The sequence below is a fragment of the Phoenix dactylifera genome, chromosome 13 (assembly GCF_051530095.1).
Source record: "Phoenix dactylifera cultivar Ajwa chromosome 13, Ajwa_hap1_PhDact_Kaust_v1.1, whole genome shotgun sequence".
NCBI lineage: Eukaryota > Viridiplantae > Streptophyta > Magnoliopsida > Arecales > Arecaceae > Phoenix > Phoenix dactylifera.
Genome location: NC_143202.1, coordinates 26,701,903 through 26,726,876, shown reverse-complemented (window position 1 = coordinate 26,726,876; position 24,974 = coordinate 26,701,903). Strand labels below are relative to the sequence as shown.

The 24,974-nt window shown below is 42.7% G+C and overlaps 3 protein-coding genes across 4 annotated transcripts; all 3 read left to right on the top strand.

Moving 5' to 3' along the window:
• The first annotated feature begins 5,754 nt into the window (after positions 1-5,754).
• LOC148700304 (mechanosensitive ion channel protein 5-like) lies at positions 5,755-7,809 on the top strand. Its single transcript, XM_088709893.2, is given in 7 exon segments — positions 5,755-6,104; positions 6,283-6,406; positions 6,506-6,552; positions 6,554-6,755; positions 6,757-6,801; positions 6,883-7,085; positions 7,669-7,809. Coding segments are annotated over 7 exon segments (792 nt in total). The 5' UTR covers positions 5,755-5,979; the 3' UTR covers positions 7,715-7,809.
• A 721-nt stretch (positions 7,810-8,530) lies between these two features.
• LOC103703250 (uncharacterized) lies at positions 8,531-9,847 on the top strand. Of its 2 annotated transcripts, XR_005513591.3 has the most exons (6): positions 8,531-8,668; positions 8,796-8,899; positions 8,977-9,022; positions 9,218-9,349; positions 9,559-9,645; positions 9,742-9,847. XR_005513591.3 is itself a non-coding variant. In XM_088709895.2 (5 exons), exons 2-5 carry the CDS (start codon positions 8,844-8,846, stop codon positions 9,589-9,591), a joined length of 267 nt encoding a protein of 88 aa, XP_088566021.2. In that variant the 5' UTR covers positions 8,531-8,668; positions 8,796-8,843; the 3' UTR covers positions 9,592-9,847. The 2 variants fall into 2 exon arrangements, 1 of the variants encoding a protein (XP_088566021.2); XM_088709895.2 differs by having other exon boundaries at positions 9,559-9,847.
• A 9,902-nt stretch (positions 9,848-19,749) lies between these two features.
• Positions 19,750-24,592, top strand: LOC103703186 (syntaxin-61-like). The gene is made up of 8 exons (XM_008785956.6): positions 19,750-19,901; positions 20,456-20,565; positions 21,984-22,097; positions 22,393-22,506; positions 22,619-22,803; positions 23,534-23,624; positions 24,066-24,131; positions 24,370-24,592. Exons 2-8 carry the CDS (start codon positions 20,512-20,514, stop codon positions 24,478-24,480), a joined length of 735 nt encoding a protein of 244 aa, XP_008784178.4. The 5' UTR covers positions 19,750-19,901; positions 20,456-20,511; the 3' UTR covers positions 24,481-24,592.
• Positions 24,593-24,974: the final 382 nt, after the last annotated feature.

The window sequence follows — 24,974 nt, the reverse complement described above, 5'->3', positions numbered from 1 at the left end:
ATAGACACTCGGGCTCAAGCACAAATCTAGCCGCATGTCTGGCTGCTAGAACCTCACGCCTCGCTGCCAAGGCTGGAACCCCCAAACCACCACAGCTGGTAGGCTGGCATACCACCTCCCACGACATCAAGTGAACACCACCTCGGCCGCTACTCCTCCCCCATATAAAGTCCCTGAACAACCGCTCCAGGGATCGCAGGAATCTCATTGGGACAATGGCATTGGTAAGCAGATAGATGGGGACTGATGAAAGAACCGAACGCACCAAGGTGATCCTCCCTGCCATAGATAGAGTGTGCATCCGCCATCCCGCTAATCTGCGTCTAATACCAAGCTCACAAGGCATACAATCCCCGCTCCGCAACCGCCGAACAGACAATGGAATACCCAAATACGTCATCAAGCCCACCTGCTCACCGACCCCCAAAGTCTCCAATATCACATGCTTCATAGCCAGTCTGATCTTCGGGCTGAAAATGATAGCTGACTTGGTCAAATTGACCCTCTGTCCTGATGCTGCACAGTAGACCTGAAGAATCTGACCTATAACCCGTGCCGTCTGACGCGTCGACCTGGCAAGAAGCAAACAATCATCGGCGAATAGCAAGTGAGATATCGCAGGGGCCCCAATCGCCGGCCTATAAGCCTCCAACTCCTGAGAATCCACTGCCTGGCGTAGGGATCTAGACAAGGCATCTGCACAGATAATAAACAATAGCGGGGAAAGGGGGCATCCCTGGCGCAACCCTCCAGATGACACAAAGTACCGGGACGGCGTACCATTCACCAGAATGGCAAAAGAAGGGATCCGAATGCATCCCATAACCCATCTAATCCACCTCTCATGAAAGCCAAACCCCTGCAAAGACTGCTCCAGGAAATCCCATCTCATCCTATCATATGCCCGCTCCATATCAAGTTTGATCCCCATCAAACTTCCCCTCACCGGGGCCCTACCGAGATCAAACATAAACTCCTGGGCAATAAGCACATTATCAGATATGCTCCGCCCCTCCAGGAAAGCCCCCTGCTCCGGACCAATGAGTCTAGGAAGAACAACTCTCAACCTGGCGGCAATGATCTTAGCCGTAGCTTTGTACAAAGTCGTACAAAGACTAATCGGCCGGTAATGACTCGGCTCCGTAGCGTCCTGCCGCTTCGGAATCAAGGTAATAAAAGTCTGCTGCCAATCTGCCGCCATCACTGCCGTGTCGAAAAACTGCTGAATGGCCGCCGTCACATCTCGTCCTACAATCATCCAATATCTCTGGAAGAACAGCGGCGGGAACCCATCCGGCCCCGGAGCCTTGTCCCCCTCAAGGGACCACATCGTCTCTCTGATCTCCCTCTCCGACACCGGTCTGATCAATGCACCAGTCTCATCCTCAGATACCCCTGTCGACGGCGGTGGTATGCCCACAGTACTCCCTCCTGTAGTCTGCTCGGTCCATCTGGCCCTGAAGAAACTGACCATGATCCTCTGAATCATATCCGGATCCTCTGTCAACTGCCCATCCTCACCCCTGATAGCTCTGACCCTGTTCTGATGCCTTCTAATAACTGTCGCCTGGTGGAAAAATCTGGTATTTCTATCCCCCCCCAAAATCCACTGGACCCTCGATTTCTGTCTCCAGAAAATCTCCTGCTGTCTAAGAAGGCAGTCATGTAGTGACAGAAGCGACCTCAGCTCTACCATCTCCCCCTCCAAAAGGCCCCCCCCCCTGAGCCTCCTGCACCTGTAATCTGGCAATAGCCTCCTCTGACTCCTCGATCCTCCTAAAGATATCTCCAACCTCCTCGCGATTCCATCTCCTCAACCGCCTCCTCGTCAACTCCAATCTCCGGGACACCCGGTACATCGCGTCCCCCCTGACTGGTGTCCTCCAGGCCTCCCTCACCATCCCCCACGACCGCGGATAGCATAGCCACATCTTCTCAAATCTGAATGGGGGTCGAACTGGAATGTGTACATCTGTGCTAATCAGAAGAGGACAATGATCAGACGCTATCCTCGGTAAATGACTCACCCGGTGATCCGGGTAGCACTGAACCCATCCAGCGGTCCCATAAGCTCTATCGAGTCGCTCCCACACTCTAGCCCGACCCTGCTGATTATTGCACCAAGTATACCTAGGGCCCACGAATCCCAGGTCTATCAAACCAGTCGATGTCAGAAAATCCTGAAACTCCGTAATCTTCCTCTCAAAAGTAAACTGTCTACCCCCCATCTTCTCAGAAGGATCTGTAATACAGTTAAAATCACCTGCAACTAACATGGGGTAGCCCACCCTGATCAGCTGAGAAATCTCCTCCCACAGTATACGTCGCACCCTGAAATCAGTACTAGCATACACCGCGGCAAATACCCACGGCCTCATACAACCCTCCGAAATCACCATAATCACCTCCTGGGAACAGACATGGAAAATATCCACCTTACATGGCCCCTGCGCCCATGTAACAATAATACCACCTGATAGCCCTTGAGACTCCACTGAGTAGAATCCCCATGACCTCGGAACCGCTCTCCTAGCTTTCTGTAAGCTCTGTCCCGACAACCGGGTCTCCAAAATTACACAAATGTCCGGATTGTGCTGCTGCACAACCCTCCGAAATGCCGGGGCAAAAGAAGGCTTCCCCGCGCCACGGCAATTCCATAGAAGAACCTTCATAAATCACCCATGGGTTTATCACAACCCCCTCCCCCGGGGTTGCAATCATGGAAAACCACCTCCTCCAAGGTCCCTCCACTAGCCGGCTCCACTGGACTTACCTGCATAACCGCTGCCTTTAATTGGAATAGAATGTGGTTGTGATCCCCTCCATCAACGGATCGTGCCACAGTACCCGATTGCTGTGCCGTGCCACCAGCAACATTGCATCCCGCCACAGTACCCATAACCCCCTCCGTCCCCCCACACGGCAACACACTGGTCCCCCCAGCTCTTCCACCGCCATTAAGGTCCTCACTAGAGCATGGATCCCTCACCTCCTGTCTCCCAAGAGCACACTCCCCACGGCTTGACATGGGTGCCGTGCCGTGGCCCAAAGAACCGGGCGAAAGGGAAACAGATAACGAGTCAAGCACAGGAGCCTTACCTCGCCTGACATTGTCCGAAGCCGTCCCACGCCGATCCAGCCCGTCCTTACGTCCCACCTCCTCGATCGCACAAAACGGAGGTCGCCGTCCGGCTGCCGAGAGGCCCGCCGCTGCCGAGCTTGCCCTCTTCACTTTCCTTCCAGAGGCCGCCATCATCCCCCGCCGTGATGTGTCGCCGGCCCCCCTGCCATCGCGCTCCGCCCGCGGGGGGCGGTTGCTCGTCGCCGAAAGCGGTGGAGGAGAACTCCAGCTCCTCCGATGGCCCCCAGCGTCCGGCCGACCATTAGCATAGCTCCCCATCGCACTAAGCCCTTTTGACCCAAACCCACGACAGGGGCTTCTGGACCTCTTCCTCGGACTCGGCCCAATCCCACCACAGCCCGGATCAGCATCCGACCCATCCAGTGTATCAGACACCCGGCCCGGTCCAACAGACAGCCCGCACTCACCTGGGCCAGTTCCCCGACCCACAGCCGCACCGAGTCGACCCCGCCCCGACCCGGCGCCTGGCTCGGTCTCTGCTTCAGGTTGACTCAGCTCACCCGTGGCCATCCCCGCACCAGCCATCGTGACGTCCTTCTCCGGCGTCTTCCTCCGTGCCACCTTGGAAGGCTTCTGCCACCCTTCAAGGTCGACCGGTGAGGATACCCCAGAAGAAATCTCACTGGAGCGGGAGGGAGTGGTCACCGGATCCGGCCGAGAGCCCTCCTCAGCTGCCTCCTTCCTCGGCACCGGCTTCTTGGCCACCGACTTATGCCAGGTACGGCTCGTCACCATCCATGGCCCATACACCGCCGGCTCCTCCACAGCATCCGCCACCCCAAGCTCCGGTTCAGCAGCCCCCTGGTCATCCACTCCAGTACCCGTCATCTTCCTCCCCCCTGTCTCCATCGTCTCCCCCAGACCTACCACCGGAGGGAAACGCCCGCACTCCGGCGCCGCGTGCCCGATCCGACCGCACTTGGAGCACGGCGCCGGCAAATTCTCATAGACGAAGCTTTGCCAAAAAGCCTCATCGACACCGCCGGATCTTCCCCTCACCAGCGTTCCGGGTTTAAGGGGGCCAGAACAGTCGAGCTCAATTTTGATTCTTGCGAACCCAAACCTCCGCCCCTGCTCCGTGAATCCATCCAGTGCCAACGGATTCCCAGCTCTAGCAGCGATCTTGTAAATGGTTCCCTTCCTCCAATAGTCGACTGGAAGCCGTGGCAGCCGGAGCCAGACGACCACCCTGCCTACCCCCGTGGCACCGGGCACGAAGTTCGGTCGCCACCTCTCCATCGCCAACAACTGCCCGGCCACCATCCAGGGGCCGTTCATCACCGCAGCCTCGCGATCATTCTCCTTGGAAAACCGGAGAACTGTGACCCCATCCATCAGCGGGAAGACCTCCACGGTATAATCCAACTGGCAAACCCTCTTAATCTCCCTCGCGATCCACTCACCTGGCACTGACCTCCCCAAACTTCTTACAATGATCGCCGTGCTCCTCCATTCCGCACGAGCGACCTCCAACTCCTCCTCCGAGATGTCAACCACCTCGGCGGAAAACCTCGCCTGCAAAACCTCCAGCTCACGGGGAGAAGGCTGCTGGCAGGACCACGCCGGCTGCCGAGCAGATCCCCTTGCAACATCCGCCCATGAGCGCTCCTTCATCACACCCCCCCCCACCCTGCGCAGCAGATCCCCCAGCTTCCCCGGCCACCGGTCGAGCCGAAGCCCCCTTCCGAGGATCCATCCACCCCTCTCCCAACACTGTTCAGCCCCACACCAGGTGTTTTCACTTCGCCCCAAGAAATTACTCCTTATAAACTCGGCATCCCTGTTTCTCCCAGAAATCAAGAACTCTCCTCTCCTCTCTCTCCTCCCGCTCTCCCTCACCAACGGCGACCACAAACCACCCGCTCCTCCTCGCCGTACTGCTCCTCTCGCTATTCGCCCGCCGGGGGGACTGAATCTCCGATCGAGAGCTCGACGCCACCATCTCCGCCCTCCGGTCGCGCGGTTACCAGTTCTTTGGCGACGCCATCGCCGCCTCCGACCTTCGTTTTGACCTCCTCCGCCTCAACTCCTCCCACACCCTATTCGCCCGCACCGACTTTGTCCTCTTTGCGCCTCCGCCGCCGCCGACATCCGCTCTCTCCGCGACCACGTCGCCCTCCGCCGCCGCCGACGTCCGCCCTCTCCACGACCACATCGCCCTCCGCCGCCTCCCGCTTCCCGCCCTACCTCCCTGCCCACCGTCGTTCCCCACCGCGACATCTCGCCCGCCACCGCCAGCCCCCGATCGCCGACTTCGCCATCGCCGTCGTCTGGAACGTCGTCCTCGCCCTCCACCGCCACAAGGCCTCTGGCAGACCCGTTCCTCCCCCAAGACCGCCCGATCTCCATCTCCTTCCGTACCCGTCCCTGATCCGCCGGATACGCCAGCTCCGGCGCCGTCTCCGATCGCGAAGCTCTTCCCAATGTTGCCGGAGGCGCCGATCCGGGATCGAGATACACGTTTCCGGCGGTGGTTCCCCCGTCCAATCTGGACGGAATTCAGCCGCCAATGGAGCCCGGAGTCGCGCCCAGAGGGATATCTTCGGCGATCGAGGCTCCGATTACCGGGGAGATCATGCATCTGGGAGGGTATCCCCCAGAAGGGACGACGATGAGTTCTCCTGTGGCGAGTCCTACGGGGATCGTGTCTCCTGAAGGGAGTCCGCCGAAAGGGATCCAGGTGACGGCGTTTCCGATGGCGACGGGGTTTCTTGGAACCAAGCCTGAGCTCATGGATCGCCGTCCGTGGGGGAGGAAGGGTCCCGCCTCTTCGTTAACTACCGTGGCCGTCCACGCCCGCGTCCGCATGCCAGCGATGACGCCTTTTGATCGATGAGATGCCAATCTTTAGGTCAGTTTTTTTTCCCCTTTTCCTCATGGACAACATCTATCAGGCTTGCTGTTATCCCGGATTCGGTTCGATCATGGAGTCAAGTCGAAAGAAGCCACGGGTTAAATTCTTGTAAGTTCCCCATATGGTTCCTAAAATTTTACACATGGAAGAAAATGTAATGTAAATGTTTTTCAGGAAGCACAGGTAGAAAGTTTGCTAGTATCTTTCCAAATTTTAGTTTGTTCCTTGTCTTATCCGGCAGTCATCTGTTAATTCATCAATAACATGGTTGAGGTGTAATTTTCAGGTATATCTATTTGGAGGACCTTATGCGATTCATGAGGGAAGATGAAGCTCAGAAGACAATGAGCTTTTTTGAAGGAGCTCAAGAAAAACAAAGGGTTAGCAGGAAGTCTCTCAAGAATTGGGTGGTAATGATATCTTGCTATTGCGCTTCACAAGATCTCAGTGTGTTAAATATTCTTAAGACTTGGCACAGATGGTGTAACATTTTGTTGCCTGGACTGCAGATTAATGCATTCGGAGAACGCAGAGCCCTTTCTTTGACACTGAATGACAAAAACTGCAGTGAACAAACTCCACCAAATGGCAAACATAATTGTGGGCATCATCATATTTGCTCTCTGGCTACTTATTCCGGGCCTTGAAATCACCCATTTCTTTTATCTCATTAGTTCTCAGGTTTTATTGGCGGTATTTGTTTTTGGTAACACTTTGAAGACAGTCTTTGAAGCTATCATTTTCTTGTTTGTGATGCACCCACCCCTTTGATGTGGGTGATCGTTGTGAAGTGGATTGTGTCCAGGTAAAAGGAACCAAACGGGTCTGGTGGCTTTGTTTCAATTCTTATACATGAGTTACTGAAATTAATTTTTCTAATTTTCAGATGATTGTTGAGGAGATGAATATATTGACAACAATTTTTCTGAGGTATGACAACCAGAAGATAATTTATCCGAACAGTGTACTGGCTACCAAATACATTGGCAATTTCTATCGAAGCCCAGATATGGGGGATGCAATTGACTTCTGTGTTCATGTTGCAACTCCGGTGGAGAAACTCGCTATAATGAGGGAAAGGATAATAGGGTAAGAATAAGAATTAATACTTTCCTGACCTAAAATATTTAGGCGACTGCTGTCAGTTATTAATTTTTATTAAATTTTGCATATCCCCCGTCACTTCTATTCTTCCTGTAGAAGTAGAAGCAAAAAAGAAACTGGTGAGAAGCAAGGGAAAAAAATGTGAATATAACATTTCAATATGGAAATTCTATAACTCACTTGTCTCTACATGCTAACTCCAGTTAGTTGAATGTTCAACCCTGAAATTGTGGTCCGAATAACATAATATTTTGGATGCTTGCAATGTCATCCTTGCTATTTTGTTAGAGAACTTACATTGACAAGAAGTTGATTTAAGGAAATCTGAACTGCATAATCAACCTTCTATGTAAACAGTAGCCTTATTTCCAAATTAACTTTTCACTGCTGATCATGACTTATGCAATTAAACACATCAGTTGCATTACTTGATTAAGTTGACTCATGGTACCAATAACATTCCTTCTTAGCTTGTTTTTTATCCTTCTTGCTAGCGTATAAATTCTTTTCATCCATTCCTGATGTAGTAAATTACTCCATATTGTCCTTCAATTGCATGAATAAGAAGAATATCCTCAAAGCAGCAGAAATATACAAGCTTTAGTAAAATATGATGCAGCAAGCCCAAGCTATGACGCTAATCGTGTTATCAAGCTCCAAAAGACTTTAATGAGAAATAGGACGATCTTATTAAATTATTGAAGCCATGACAACAGTAGACAATGCAGAACTTTTTAACATCAGGACATGATGAGAGTAAACAAAGAAGCATGACTGATATCGAAGGACCCTCCCCATCGCTCGTGGAAACGGAAGCCCAGTGAAGCGCTAGGCCGCCGCCGGACCGGCAAACGCGAGTGCGGCTTCGGCCACAGAGGGAGACGACGTGGAGTGGGGATGCAGTGACACAACGGCGAAAGGAGGAGGAGCGGCCTCGGCATCGCAGTATCCTCTGAGAATGTCGCCCTCCTAGGGAGTGAAGCCGAGGGACTGGAGCATCGTGGTCCAGCACTGGCGCGGCAGCAGTCGACTCCCAGGTACGACTCGCCGTTCATGAAGAAGAGCAAGATCTCGCCGGTGCATGATTTCAGCTCCAGCAGTGCGTTCCAGCAGTCCACTAGCCCTCGTTGGAGGCAATCCGGGCCTCGAGAGGGCTAATGGCAGGTTCCATGGAGGAGAGCTCGCGGGCATTAGCAAGCCCAATGAGGCATGCGATCACGAATGAGAGGGCAAGCTTTTGAACGGGCGACATGTTTGTGGATCTCCTAAAAGCTTTTTCAAGCAAAGGGAGCGGCATGCATGATGGTGTGAGGGTAAGGAAGGTTGTGGCAGGGCATATTTATAGATGGGAGGAGTAGTGTTGGTAATTGGAGTCGGAGAGGAAGAGTTTGGGAAAGCGAAAAGTCTCTAACGTTGCGAGACGTTCGGAATGCCAAAATGGTAGGATCGTTTGGGACTGCCATTTCAAGAGTCAAGACAGTGTAATGTCTCTCTGTTTGACAAAAACTGAAATTATTGCTGTAAGCGTTGATGGGACCATTCGCACATTTGACATTCGGATTGGGTAGGTGAGTATGGTCAAGCCCCACTACTACAATAAGATATATTTCTGTTTAAAAAAGGCTGTTTATCCAGTATAAAGTTTATTTCACTTTGGATGTTGTTCTAAAGGTTTCTTTCAATTCCATGTACTAGAGAACTTGTTGACAACTTGGGGCAGTCTGTGAACTGTCTCATTATCGAATGATGATAACTGTCTTACCAAGTTGCTTGGATTCTACCCTACGTCTGCTGGACAGGTAATATCCTTCACTATCTCCTAGAAAATTGAGATATATCTCATACATGCTTATTTATGATTTGCTTCTATTATTAGGTCCACCGGGGAACTTTTGCAAGAATACAAGGGGCATACCTGCAAGGTTTGACAGACACGTTCTGTAGTTTATTTTGTTGTCATGTCATCCACTGATCTTGTTACTTCAGTGTTTACTTTCCATCCACCCCCTCCCTCCAGCGCCCCTTCTCTCTCTTTTCAGTTGCCCGGTGCTGTTAAAGTTTATGCTGCTTTCGCAGTGGTGTGATACTGCTGTTTACTGTGAATTTCTTTTTCATAGTCTTACAAGATGGATTGCTACCTGGCCAACACTGATGCACATGTTGCTGGTGGGTCTGAGGATGGGTTTATTTTCTGTTGGGATTTAGTAGATGCATCTGTGGTTTCGAGATTCCGAGCACATGCCTCCGTGGTAATTTTTCTTCCATACTTCATTTTGATTATTTTGAAATTGATGTTTAGATATTTAGTAGTGGTAAGACATGTAGTTTATATAAAGACGTTATTCCCGTTTTTATGCCTAGCAATCTATACCAGGCTTCTTTATTTCTTACCCAGCTGTCCTCCATCGTTCAATGACCTTCTTATGAAGATGCTAATATTTTAGCTTCAAACATGCAGTCTTTGTATGCATGGCAGCATAAGACAACTTGAAGTACTGGGCCCTTCTTATGAAGATGCTAATATTTAGCTTAAGGCACAGCCTTGGTATGCATGGCTACATAAATCAACTATGAAGTTTCTGGGATTTTCTTATTCTTGTAATATAAATTCTGACACATGCATCTATCTTCTTTGTTTAAGTCTTTCAGGTGTTGAGTTATGCATAATTTACTGACTGCCATTTGAGGCATGTAATTTTAGGTGTCCAAACGCGCACACGCAATGGAGCCAGTCTCATCATTAACTTCATGTGGGATTCTGGCTAGGTGGCCTTGCGCAGTGGTGAGAACTCCAGCCGTGCACCTTCCTGAGATTTGTTCAAATCCTAAAATTCATGAGTTTGTCCCTTAAGCCTTTTGATTGTTTGCTTTAGTTTCAGTTTGGGAGGGTGCACCACAACCCCACCCACCACAAGTCCTTATCAAGTCCTGCAAATCCCACAGCCGCAATGCCTGCGACGTTTATATCCTATCATACTGTTCCTCTTCCATTATCACCTTTCCTATGTTTAACCAAGATCTAGTAAATTTCTCTTTCATAACTATCAGAATATAGATAAATTTGTATTATATATCCTAACGTAGGATAAGGCGAAGCTATGCTCATGCAGTGGAGATCAGCAGGTGTTCATTTGAGATGTCACAACTGGCCGCATCCTGAGAAAATTCCGTAGTCATGATAGCGAGGTTAGGTTTCTACTTTTTCTTCTTATACTATTTTTTTCTTTCCAGAACTCGACTTAGCATATGTGAGAGATAAATACATCATCTTGATTGATCTCATTTTATATATATTCTCCTTTAACATGGCATGGCAAAAGATTATGTATATCCGATAGTGCACACATACATAGCTCAAACGATTTTGCATTATTATAACAGATGTCTAGGATATTAGAAATCTGGTCCACAAATATTGGACATCCTATATTAGGTTTTCTATATTCATGGTCTTTAGAAGTTCTTGCACTTAGATCTAGTTACGAGCTATTTAATTTGAGTTTCATATAATCATTTTTCCAATATGAATTATTATACAATCACAGCATATACAGAATTATGAAAAACAGAAAATATGAAGATAAAGGAGAAAGAATTAATTTTAACATAGGATATATTTAAATGGAGCTGAAAATATCACATCACCAACAAAAAGACAATAGTAACACTATATATAACCTTGGAATCGATTAAAGATATGACAAAGAGTAAAAAAGCTGGCACAAAACATACTAAGATTCATACAAAATGTGCGCAAGTAGCAAATGGAGGAGAAAAGGATTGAAATTCAGTTTGTTTTTTTTTATTATACTAGTAAGCTATAGCTTACCCGAGAATACCATCAATTTATGAAAAAATAGTTAAAGTACATTATAGAACATGGTTATTAAAATTAAATGCTTTACAGTAACCTCCATTTTGGGTCAAAATACGTTGTTTTGTGGTCACAATGTAAATCTAAATTCTACCAAAAAATTATTATTGTCAAATTTTTAATTTGGCCACCCACAACTGAACTAAAGTCAACAATAGAATAATAATATTAAAGCATAAAGAATTCAAGTTTAGAAAAATGTCAGAATATTGAGTTGTGAAAACAAAATCAGATTTATCACTTCACTGAAAAAATAGAAGCAAATTTCAATAGTGATGCAAGCAAAGCAGCAAATTAAATAATTTGGAGATATAAAAAGTTCTATAGAAAATGGAAACAATCATAAAACCCTCATGAAAAATTAACACAACTAGACAACCATACTATGTTCCAGAAAAATATCAAGTGTTTTAAGTAATATCAAGTGAACTAAGTAAGATGCATGCAATAGATCTCGCCAATCAAGTGCTAAGTTTCCTTGCATATACATTAAATAATTCAAACTCACTCTGAGAATCCACAAGAAGTTCTCCGTTGTTTTAAAAATAGAAAACATCCTTAATAGCCTTGGATTGTGTTTAAGCTCAGCTTTATCTAATTGCTTTAACTCCCCAGCAAGAAAAGCTCAAAGTGTAAGGGTCTATCTATCACCACATTGTCCACCAAGGCAAAAGCATGCGTACTTGGAGCCATTCCCTTCAGAAACTGCACTATGCAACACATCCCTAAGTCATTATTTATATAAACTGACCATCTAGTTGATAGCTGGACCCACTTGACCTTGTTTTATTTGGATAGGAATCAACTAAATCTGACACATTAAGATATATAAAAGTTAATTGAGCTGAAGCCAACTTTAATTTATCAGATAATAAACACTTTTTTTTCTTTTAACTTTCTACTCTATGCTTTTGTTATTCTCTTTGACATCTGCGGGCGAGACCCTTCAGCATTATTTCATTATGTCACTGAAATAGATAGGTTACCACAGTTTCTCCAATAGAAATTAACAAATATTAAAATTCAAGATCCATAGACACTTAAATAAAAAGAAAACTCATCCCTGATGTCAAGCACACTAGTCCTACCAATAAATTTCATATTTGCTAACAATTTACTTCTGATTGTTCTTTTTTTTTTGAATATGAGTGAATTTGCATAGAGAAGTAGAGAAAAATTCTATCTTTTCCTTTGAAAGGAGCAAGAGGTCATTTCCAACACTTGTTCTTGGAACTCATCAAGAACTGCTAACGACATCTTACGAAACCCATCGGTCTCAGTTAAGGAAGCCATTTAAACTGGTCAAAAATATTGACTGTGTTTTGTAATATGTTATGATCGAAGACTAGATTTTTCAATAAAGAAGACATTTGTTAATAAGGAAATGTGGATCTTGTTGATTTTTAGGTTAATCATGATATGACTATGTTATCTTTCTGATAGATTTTTCTATTGTTGATATGCTAAAAAAAATTTTGAGCATTTCATGACTAGGGTGAGTTGATCATTGGTTAAATTTGATCTAAATTTTTTAGAAACCAAATAAGTCATGTGTTAATTGTTCCCTCTTTATGATTTATAAATTTAAGCTAAATTTAAATCATTGTGATATATTGAATCATGGTATCAATACTTTGTGTTCTCGGACTTGCTCTTGTGAATTGAGGCCAATCATTTTTGAAATAGACCATTGGTGTCTAATGACCATTATTACATGTTCATTTGTGAATCACATTTCTAGCCATATAAAGATTTGATTCTAATAAGGTTGGTCATTATCTTTTATGGATCAGCACTCTACCATGATAATTGTATTGGATCAATTTTATTTCAAGTTCTATCCCAAATATAATTAATTTTAGTCGAGCTTATTGTGAATTGATCCCAATCCAATTTGGAGTGACCCTGCATCAATGTTAGATTTTAGTTAGACACTTATCTAGTGCTAATCTTGCTAGTTTATATGAAATTTTTGATAATTGATCCAAAGCTATCTATCACACTGATTTTGATCAAGGAAAATGAGATCTTGGATTTTTGTTACTAAATGGGCTAAGAATCCTCAAATTGCAAGGCCTAGATTCTTCAAATATCGAGAGCACAATTTTTTTAAGGAGGAGAGAATATAAAACCAGATCCGAAATGGGCCATATTAGACTGAAGTCGGCAGGCCCAACCGACTTTAGTCCAATTTGGATAGAAGAAGCAGAATAGAGGACTGCGAAGAAAGAAGGGGAGAATGTAAGACCAAGTTCGGAATGGGCCATATTGGACTGAAGTCGGCAGGCCCAACCGACTTCAGTCCAATTTGGATAGAAGAAGAAGAATAGAAGATTGTGATCGCGATCCTCTTCTCCACCTTCCTCGAGCGTAATGGGGGCAGGATCTGCGATAGTCCCGCGACCGCATGAACAGCCGCCGATCCCACTCAACCGCTGTGAGAATCGTGGTGGTGAATGAACCGACCCCATTTGGAAACCCTCCTATAAAATCCCATCCCCCTATGGTTGATCCACCGCCAAGCATTCTCCTCCCTCCTCCTCCGATAGTCGGCGTGCCGCCCTGGCCGAGCGCCACCCCTTAAAAACCCTCCTATTCTGCTGCTCTATTTTTTTGACCCAAGTATTGCTGCTCATTTTTTCATTGGGAGCACTAGCGCTGCTGCTGCTAGCCCGTCGGACCAGCTACCCTCGCCCGAGAACCCTCCCCTTTGGCGACACACCGATGAGCTCCCCTTCCCCTTGATCTTCTGTTCCTAGATAATTCGAGCCTCCTTCCTCTATCTCGACCCCAAACTGAGGACGCCCCCTATTTTCCTCTTCTCGCCGGTCGCCGCAGCAGCCGTCGGCCGCTATTGTTGTCAGTCGCCCAGCCCGGTCACCACCGGATCCTCTCCTCTCTTCCCTCATCCCTCTTCCTTCTCTTTCTCCTTCCTCCTTGCTTCTGAGTTCATCGAGATGAAGAACTCTTTTGGGCCGTCTCCATCGTGGGCCGAGTTCGGGCCTTGTTCACCATGTTGGGTCGTGTCCATTATTGGCTGAGTTCGGGCCCTGTTGATCCTGTTGGACTGTGTCCATTGTGGGCTGAGTTTAGGCCATATTCATCTTATTGGGCCTCTCCATTGTGGGCTGAGTTCAGGCTATATTCATCCTGTTGGGTCGTGTCCACTGTGGGCCAAGTTCAGGCCCTGTTCACCCCATTGGTTCGTGTCCATTGTTGGCCGAGTTCGGGCTCTATTCATTTTGTTGGGCTATATCCATTGTGAGCCGAGATCGGGCCTTGTTCATCCTGTTAGGTCGTATCCATTATGGGATGAGTCTATACATTTTGGGTTCTCTTCATCCATTATGGGCTGTGATCATTCGGACCGGATTCATTCATTTTTGGCCCTGCTCATCTATTGTGGGTCGTGTTCATTTTGGGCAGTGTCCATTCATTTTGGGTCCAGTTCATTTATTGTGGGCTGAGTCTATTCATTTTGGGCCATGTTCATCCATTGTGGGCCAGGTTCATTTTGGGTCGTGTCCATTCATTTTAGGCCATGTTTATCTATTGTGGGTTGAGTCCATTCATTTTGAGCCACGTTCATCCATTGTGGGCCGTGTTCATTCCTTTTGGGCCCTGTTCATCCATTGTGGGTCGAGTCCCTTCATTTTGGACCGTGTTCATCCCCATTTTGGGTTAAGAGAAAAAACAAAACTAGCCCCCGACTCTCCTTAATTGAGTAGATTTAGACCTTTCTAATTCTCCTAATGGTCGACCCGAACCACTCTGATCGGGCCCGTGATCAGAATTAGACCAGACCTAGGGATCTTAGTTCAAAGTCCTAGCTTCCTTTTTGCTCAGATCCAAGTTGATCCCTGGGTGGACGGCTTGCACTGCCTCGATACCCGAACGATAGACCGGCCCATTACTTCAACCCCACCTAAATTTGACTATCTTTGATCTTCACCATTTCGGGCCTGGTCTTACATTCTCCCCTCCTTAAAAAAATTTCGTCCTTAAAATTTGAAGAATCTAAGCCTTCCAATTTAGAGATGCTCAGCCCATTGAGTAACATAAATCCAAGATCTCATTCTTCTCGATCAAAATCAGTGTGATAGATAACTTTAGATCAATTATCAAAAATTTTATATAAATATGCAAGATTAGTACTAGATAAGTGTCTAACTAAAATCTAAGATTGATGTAGGTTCACTCCATATCGGATTGGGATCAATTCACAACAAGATCGACTAAAATTAATTATATTTGGGATAGAACTTGAAACAAAATAGATCCAATACAGTTATTATGGTAGAGTGCTTATCCACAAAAGATAAAGACCAACCTTATTAGAATCAAATTTTTATATGGCTAGAAATGTGATTCACAAAATGAACATGTAATGATGGTCATTAGACACCAATGGTCTATTTTAAAAATTATTGGCCTCAATTCATAAGAGCAAGTCCGAGAAGGCAAAGTACTGATACCATGATTCAATATGCCACAAGGATTTAAATTTAGCTTAAATTTATAACTCATAAAGAGGGAACAATTAACACTTGACTTATTTGATTTTTAAAAATTTAGATCATATTTAACCAATGATCAACTCACCCTATTCATGAAATGCTTAAAATTTTCTTTAGCATATCAACAATAAAAAAATCTATCAGAAAGACATAGTCATATCATGATTAACATGAAAATCAATAGTATTCGCATTCCCTCATTAACAAAAGCCTTCTTTATTGAAAAATTTAGTCATCCATGATAACATATTACAAAACACAGTCAATGTTTTTGACCAATTTAAATGGCTTCCTTAGTTGAGACCGATGGGTTATGTAAGGTGCCATTGGCAGTTCTTGATGAGTTCCAAGAACAAGTGTTGGAAAATAACCTCTTACTCCTTTCAAAGAAGAAGGTAGAACTTTTCCCTAATTCTTTATTCAAATTCACTTATATTAAAAAAAAAATCAGAAGTAAATTGTTAGCAGTTGTGGAATTTATTGGTAGGACTAGTGTACTTGACATCAGAGATGAGTTTTTATTTTATTCAAGGGTCCATAGACCTTGAATTTTATTATTTGTTAATATCTATTAGAGAAACTGTGGCAAACCACCTATTTCATTGACATAATGAAATAATGCTAAAGGGTCTCACCCTGCAGATGTCAAAGAGAATAACAAAAGCATAGAGTAGAAAATTTAAAGGAAAGAAGTGTTTATTATTTGATAAATTAAAGTTGGCTTCAGCTCAATTAACTTTTATATATCTTAATGTGTCAGATTTAGTTAATTCCTGTCCAAATGAAACAAGGCCAAGTGGGTCCAGCTATCAACTAAATGGTCAGTTTATATAAATAATGACTTAAGGATGTGTTGCCTAGTGCAGTTTCTGGAGAAAATGGCTCCAAGTGTACATGCTTTTGCCTTGGTGGAACAATGTGGTGGTAGATAGACCCTTACACTTTGAACTTTTCTTGCTGGGAAACTCAAAACAATTAGATAAAGTTGAACCTGAACATAATCCAAGGCTATTGAGGATGCTTTCTATATTTAAAACAACGGAGAGCTTCTTGTGGATTCTTAGAGCGAGTTTGAATTGTCTAACGTATATGCATGGAAATTTGGCACTTGATTGGTGAGATCTATTGCATGCATCTTGCTTAGCTCACTTGATATTACTTAAAATACTTGATATTTTTTTGGAACATAGCATGGTTGTCTAGTCGTGTTAATTTTCTTTGGGGGTTTTATGATTGTTTTCATTTTCTATAAGACTTTTTATGTCTCCGAATTATTTAATTTGCTGCTTTGCCTATGTCACTATTGGAACTTGCTTCCATTTTTCCATTGAAGTGATAAATCTGATTTTATTTTCACAACTCAATATTGTGACGTTTTCTTGAATTTGAATTCTTTATGCTTTAATATTATTATGCTATTGTTGACTTTAATTCAGTCGGGGGTGGCCAAATTAAAAATTTGACAATAATATTTTTCTAGTAGACTTTATTTACATTGTGACCACAAATCAAGGTATTTTGACCCAAAATGGAGGTTATTATGAAGCATTTAATTTAGATAAGATGTTCTACAATGTAATTTAACTATTTTTTCATAAATTGGTGACATTCTTGGGTAAGCTATAGCTTACTAAAATAATAAAAAGAAAAACAAATTGAATTTTAATCCTCTTCTCCTTCAATTGCTAGCGCACATTTTGTACAAATCTTAGTATGTTCTGTGCCACATTCTTTACTCTTTGCCATATCTTTGATCGATTCCAAGGTTATATATAGTGTTAGTGTTGTCTTTTTGTTAGTGATGTGATATTTTCAGCTCTATTAAATATATCCCATGTTAAATTTAATTCTTTCTCCTTTATCTTTATATTTTCTATCTTTCATAATTTTATATATGCTATGATTGTATAATAACTCATATTGGAAAATGATTATATGAAACTTAGATTAAATAGCTCTTAACTAGATCTAAATGCAAGAACTTCTAGAGACCACGAATATAGAAAATCTAGTACGATATGTCTAATATTTGTAGACCAGATTTCTAATATCCTAGACATATGTTATAATAACGCAAAATCGTTCGAGCTGTTTGTGTGTGCACTAATCAGATATACAAAATCTTTTGCCATGCCATGTCGAAGGAGAATATATATGAAATGAGATCAATTAGGATGACGTATTTATCTCTCACATATCCTAAGTCGAGTTTTGGAAAGAAAAAATAGTATAATTCACAAAATAAGAAGAAAAAGTAGAAACCTAATCTCGCTTTCATGACTATGGAATTTTTTGATGATGCGGCCAGTCGTGATAGCACAAAAGAATACCTGCCGATCTCTGCTGTACGAGCATAGCTTCGCCTTAACCTGTGTTAGGATATATAATACAAATTTATCTATATTTTGGTAGTTATAAAAGAGAAATTTACCAGGTCATGGTTAAACATAGGAAAGGTCATAATGGAAGAGGAATAATATGATATGCTTACGGACGTCGCAGGCTTCGCGGCTGTGGGATTTGCAGGGCTTGATAAGGATTGTGGTGGATGGGGTTGTGGTGCAGTACTTGCCGGAGCTCAGGCAGCAGTGGATGCACCTGTCGAATTGGATGGCCAGCACCGCTCCCCTATGCCCCTTCAGTACGTTCGCTCTCTCGAATTGATCCCTCGGTGGCCGCGGGAACCGGAACATGACACCAAATCAGTGCGAGGCTCATACTCGACGCCCAGTCTGGGACTCGTAAAAAATCAATGGCTTAGCAATGGATATTCTATAACTACGAATCCTTGCATTTTTCCTATCTAAATAAATGATGGAGCATGCAGAATTGAGGGGTAGCTCAGACTTATCCCTATGCTTGTTTATTCTCTTAAGAGGTGATATCTTCCAAGAACTTCAGTCTCAAATACTCTTCCAGAAAAAATCCAGAGTTTGGATCCCTAATAGAATGGGCAACACTTAGATGCATCCCGGTCTTTATAAGTGACGCTGGAGCGGTGGGTCAAAAATCCGTTGGGTCAAAAATTGTAGCGGTGGACCTGACCCGATCTTCTATTGGGTTGGGTCTGGGTCCAAAATTAGGACCTGAACAAGAAACCAGATTGGATTGGGATCACTTATGATCCGACCCGACCTATTTGTACTCCTAGTATTATGTTGTTAGATGACTAATTTGCTAAGTGTATATCTTCTGACCGTGTACTATATACTAGTGAATGCTATATTCTAGAAACTATGTATTAATTTGTCTATATGTGTGTATTGGCTTGCTAAATGACTAATTTGCTTGGTGTATATTACTTGGCCATATAGTATGTACTGCAATTTCATTTTTTTTAATTTTTTTTAATCACGAGACTGACGACTCTATTAGTAGGAATCTATGACTTTTGGATTTTCTCTTTAAGATGGGTACAAAACAGGAAGCCCGCCTATTTTTTTTCTTTGGTGCCGGTCCCATATGATTTTTGTTCACTTTTTCTGGAAAAATTTCAAAGTTAGCTGGCCTTTCATTTTGTTTTCCACACTCACCCTCTTCTCTTAAATAAAAATAATCAAATAAATAGATTTTGGCACTATAAGACTATGGTTTGCTTTACAAAATACGCAAACAAGCATCTCCAAGTAGGGATGGCAATCCAGTTAAGTTGGATTCACATTGGTCAAAAATTTATCAACCCAGACCTACATATTTATTAAATAGGTCAAAACTTCAAATCTGATTCCGATCTATTTATTAAACTGCTAGTCCAACCTAACTCATTTATGAAATAAGTCTAATCAGGTTAAACGGGTTAAACAAGTTAAGTAAGTTTTTAACAGATCAAATAGATTTAAATAGGTTAAATAGATTAAGCAGATTGAGTTAAACACAACAGAACATGTTAAATAGATTTTAAATAGGTTAAATATGGCTTAAACAGATTAAATGGGTTAGGTTTTGATCCGATATAATTATTAAATAGGTCAAAATAGATTAAACAACTCTAAGATCTATGTGATGGATGTAGTATATGAAAATATATTTTTTAAGTTTTGTTTTCGTATTACATCTCCTTTTGCATTATTATGGTAAGTTAATTTGTTAGTTCATTTGGTTTGATTTTAGAATTAGAATTTTCATCTTCATTACTAAGTTGAGTATTTTTTGATAAATAATAGATTGGATGTGCTTGGAGTTGCTCGTGATTCATTTGATTCACACACGTGCCAGTAATAGTTTCTCTTTAGAACTCCTACTGGACCTACTCCATCACGGTCCGGGCCCGCTTTTTTCCTCCTCTAGTGCATCCCGATTAGTATTATCCCGCGCCCACCCACCCTGTGCTCCGTCTCTCCCTCCCCACCCTCTTCCTCGCGTCCGGCCGCCGGCGCCGAACCGAGGGCGAGCTCCGGCGATTCGCTCCAGGTACCGCCCTTATCCCCCTCTTTCTCTCTCTTCTTCCCTCTCTCCCTTCATTCCTTCGCCGCTCTCTCTCTCCTTCCCTCTCTCCCTTCATTCCTTCGCCACCCTCTTCCTCGCTCCAGCCGCCGGTCGCGCATCCCCTTCGCCGCCGCTCCCATTCTCGCCGCACCGCCCCAAGTCCGCCGCCACACCCCAATCGCGCCGCTACCGCATTCCCAATTCAAGATCCCTTATCCACCCATGCCTCTCCGTTCTCCAAATCCAAATCCCACGCACATTATTCCCAATTACATTTTTTGCCATATTTTTCCTTAAAAATTCTATCATTCTCTTTCACTGCACTCAAAACGGCCTGGATCCGGTCTTTATGGTTTCTTTATATGAATAAGTCCGGTGCCACTCCTATTTCCAATTACATTGGTGGGGTTTATTTGAACGTTGCTACAAAGTATGATTGGTCTTATACTGGATGTACTTCTCTTGTCTTGGATCTAAATTAATTATGGATACTTTTAGTTCATATGCTGATTTATATATGTGTTGTCTCATGATTGCAGAATATTGTACCTTGAAGCACTGAGATTTCACAATTTTTGTTGGTCAATGCGACAAAATGATGCCACCTCAAGATCCATTTTACATCGTTAAAGAGGAAATTCAGGATTCTGTGAGTCAGTTTGTTCATCTACTTTGTATATGCACGATTCGATTTTAATATCAGGCAACAAGAAGACAGTATAAGGAGACTAGATTAGATGATGCGAGTAGAGGTAGCAGTAAGACTATGAAGGATTGATTTGGAGATGATGGCACTAGAGGGTGCTTAAGAGAACATGTTGAGAACAAAGTGAGGTAAAACCATTTGAGATGATTCTGATGTGTAGCATAGGCCAGAGGTAGTGTTCATGTGATGCACATAGTGGTTCCAGAGAAAGGAGGGTTGAACTTTGGAAGATGTGAATGGAAACCATGAGAAAATTTTTGAAGCTGCTTTCCATCCGAGAAGGTGACAAACTAGGATGACCCAAATGAATAATATTTCTTTATGTCGTGTTCTTTGAAGAATTATGGGACATAATTGTGTTTCCAAATCTTTTTGAGTGTTTTACATATCTATTTCCATTTTTCACAGCTAAAACCAGTTATGGTAGAAGGTCTTCCGTTGACCTATTCTCTTTAAAGGAGCCACATGTTTAGCTGTTGAAAAATGAAAATCTTACTTGAAGTGGGTCCTTTACATTGTCGATGACACTTATTATGAGATTGTGCATGCTTTTATACTCCTAAGAAAATACTCTTTCACATTCATATATAACCATGCCCTCAGTTGATGGATATATTAATGTGAAAAGAAAACGACAAGTCCTCTTTTTTTTTATCAATCTAGAAAGGATACATGAACTGGAGTGAGGAAGAAGGCACCTAAGTAGTGTTAATGAAGATGGAAGTAGAATGGTAAAAAACAACGACTGGAGAGAAGAGGGAGGTGGCCATAAGGTCTGAATCTGAGTATGTGTTTCAGAGAAGCTTAAGGTTCTGGAGGTCATAAAAAAATATCAGATATCTTTTCATCATGCGCAGGAGAAACTTGGTCTAACAATGCCACAGTGAGTGGCTGTATCTTCGTGCTAAGGGGTCAGTGGATTAGGAGAATGAGGCCGAAAAAGGCGTTGATAGACATAGTGAACAGTGATTTATTTTTTTCCTGTTTTAGGTAGGTTTACGTGATAAGTAATTGCGAATGATAGTTGTAATATATAGACATATATTCCGCTGTTTTTCTTTAACTTGCAAATATATAATTGTGAGTGACAGTTGTTATATATAGAGGCTCCATTTCTCAGTTTAAACATTCTATAAGTGTTTGAGACTCTATAGGAGAGGACCAGAGTTCTTTAAGGTTAGATAGCATGCATCTCTTTCTACATTCATTGATGAAAAATGCATCTTTCGATAAATATGTTAATTGTGCATTCCAGCTATCTTGATAGATATCAGGCATCCTTTTCTATATGTGACTTAATGGTTTCTGCTTGTTTTAGATACAAACCATCTCCTCTTTATCTTTTGTATAAATGGTGGCAGATTGATAAACTTCAAGCTACTTTTCACCAATGGAAGCAGACCCCTTCAGACACTGGAGAGCATGTTCATCTAACAAAAGAGCTCCTTGCCAGCTGTGAAAGCATTGAGTGGCAGGTATTGGGACCATGGATAATATTCATGTTGTCTATTTCCACTTCTTCTACTTCTAAGCAGTGTCTTACTTATCAACATGTCAATATACTGAGTTCCTGACATATTACATTGTGAGGTAGTGAACAAGCAAAATCGGACATGAAATGGAAGATTGTTTTTGCCCCTTTGATTTGGATGACATTCCGCCACTACTGGCACTGTATAGCTGATATTTAGCTAAGCTTTTTGTCTGTTCATGTTCTTTTGTTGTGCTACAATTCTTTGGTTGAATTTATAATCTTATCTTCCTTGAAAGGTGGATGAAATGAAGAAGGCAATTGCAGTTGCTGCAAGAGATCCAGCGTGGTATGGCCTTGAAGATGTTGAACTTGAAAGACGTCGAAAATGGACTAGCACTGCTCATAATCAGGTAGACTTCATATAATCGTCAGATTTAGGTTTTCCATTAACCCTTTTGGGTTTTGTTGTTTCATCATCCCTAAACTAGGGAAGTATATCAGATGTTCTGATGAAATTTCTAGGTTGGTACTGTGAGGAGAGCTGTAGAAGCTGGAAAGGGGAAGAGCAGTTCAATCAATGGTATGCAACAAGAGCTGATAAGACTTCCAAGTGGTCATGCTTCTCAGGCAGGCAGATCAAACCACTTCATTGCCAACAATGATGATTTTATCTCTTCAGAATCAGATCGTCAGCTGCTCCTAATAAAGTAATGATGATTTTATCTCTTCATTATTTACTTGAACCTGTCCTTCCATATATATAGTGGACATGGTCTAAAATCTTATTAATTGAACACTTTCTGCTATCAAATTTTGGAAATCACTAACTAAATGAAATTACTTATTCAGTTAAGGACCAGCCATCAAGTGATTCTTTTGAAAAAATAGTTTGACTAGATTTATTGAACAAAATAGGATGTGTTGCACTATCTATGTGAGGTCAGGGTTTCAATCCATGGGGAGAGGCAGAATCAGGCTGGCCAAGGCTTTAACTATAATTCCTCCAAGGCATTGAAGAATGTTGGTGCCCTGCTGTCATTTTCTTCCGATGGGGGCATGGATATAGGCACTTGTGTTGGGTATTGGTGCATGTGGCAGGCCCTTCTAGAATCTAATATTTTTTTCTTTATAGACTTGTACATAGGCCTCATATCAAGTCCCATGCCTGGGTACTATGTACAGGTACATTATACTAACTGAAAGGACCATGTAATATAGTTTTGTTCTGTGTTGATTTAGAGAAACTTGTCTGCATCCATGGGGATCCACGTCGTGGAGAAGAATGCATCAAATTAACAAAAGAAAACTCACTATTTTAATTGCCTTCTGATTGCACTGGTTTAACTTGTTTCATTGCATGGCCAAGTCTTTGAGTTAAGGCTCTTGATGAGCAATTTTATTTCACTGGCCGCTTATACATGCCCAGTGATAATACAGGCGACAAGATGAGGAGCTGGATGAGCTAAGTGACAGTATTCAGAGAATAGGTGGTGTAGGACTCACCATACATGAAGAACTTGTTGGGCAGGTATTTTCGTGTTTGTGCCAACTTTTTATTTTATGTCTAGATTAAATTGCTTTGACGATATGGTTCAATTGGTGTAGATATAGTTCAGATAAGATGTTTTTCACTTTCTTCTATAAAATAATACAATGATAGGATCTCTCTTCAGAGAATTATCCAGCATGTCATTATTATTTCATCGACATGTAAATATGCTTCTTGGCTGGGTCGGCTAGGTGTTTTGATTGTCTCACTTTGTATGTTACATGAACCTTGCTTCCTGCAGTGATTCATAGATCATATGTTGGTTGTGTTTAGTTTCTTAGTTACGATGCAGCAGGATTGATATTTGCTCATTTACAAGTGCAGTAGTGCAGGAGACTGTTTTAATTCCTGCTTTACAATATCTCGGTAGTGGCAATTTTAATTCATTATCGGTGTGCATAACTTTTCATGGTGACACAGGAAAGAATTTTGGATGAACTAAGCATGGAAATGGAAACTACTTCGAATAGGCTTGATTTTGTTCAGGTGTGTTTTTGCATTCTTTGTTTAAAAGATGGCTGCATTTTCTTTCCTTCTTTATATAGTTCTGATTCCTATATTCTTTTGATCCTTTTAATATAGCAAATTATGATTCAACTGTAAATCCAGTCAAATATCATATTTTCTAGTCTTCTCCTTTCCTTTCCTCTCCTTTTGTTCTTCTTCTTCACCTCCAAAGTGCCAAAAAGCATTATTAAATTGAGAAAACACTTATTGTGTGCAGAAAAAAGTGGCCAGGGTTATGAAGAAGGCTGGCGCAAAGGGACAACTTATGATGATAGCATTCTTGACAGTTCTTTTTATTATTCTTTTTGTTTTAGTCTTCTTTACATAGAAAACAGAATAACATTGTTTGACTGAGTATTTTGTCGAATGGAAGATGTAAGCAAAGGTTTAAAAAGATTTGAAATCTTCAAATATATCACTAGTGGATAGATATTCATATATCACTCGAATCATGAAGGGTCACCCATGCATCTTAGTTTTTGAATTCTGAAGCATCAACTGTATATCCTAAAGCGGAGCATCTGCTCAAACATCAGCGAGCTCTTATAATTCTTCACCTAAGAATTTTTATTTCATTTTACTTAAAGGGAGCCTATTTATCACTGACTCAGGTCAGTGGTTGATTTTTATAGATGTGGCAAAGATTTTTTATGGTCGCACATCAAAATCATTTTGAAACTTTGAATAACTTGCTTATGATAATACGCAAAATTCTAAATTCTTGCAAAACGTCAACGGGCAGCTCAAAATTGCATTGTCAAACTATTCCAGGTCTGTACAAATCATTTTATCAAGAAAAATAACCGTTCTGGCTCAACAAGG

Excerpts from the sequence above, each read along its gene's own strand:
- LOC103703186 (XM_008785956.6), top strand. The coding sequence starts at position 20,512 with ATGATGCCACCTCAAGATCCATTTTACATCGTTAAAGAGGAAATTCAG. Across the intron at positions 20,566-21,983 it reads AAGAGGAAATTCAGGATTCT|ATTGATAAACTTCAAGCTAC; the intron begins GTGAGTCAGTTT and ends AAATGGTGGCAG. Across the intron at positions 22,804-23,533 it reads CGTCAGCTGCTCCTAATAAA|GCGACAAGATGAGGAGCTGG; the intron begins GTAATGATGATT and ends GTGATAATACAG.
- LOC103703250 (XM_088709895.2), top strand. The coding sequence starts at position 8,844 with ATGATGATAACTGTCTTACCAAGTTGCTTGGATTCTACCCTACGTCTG. Across the intron at positions 8,900-8,976 it reads ACCCTACGTCTGCTGGACAG|GTCCACCGGGGAACTTTTGC; the intron begins GTAATATCCTTC and ends TTCTATTATTAG. Across the intron at positions 9,023-9,217 it reads ACAAGGGGCATACCTGCAAG|TCTTACAAGATGGATTGCTA; the intron begins GTTTGACAGACA and ends TCTTTTTCATAG.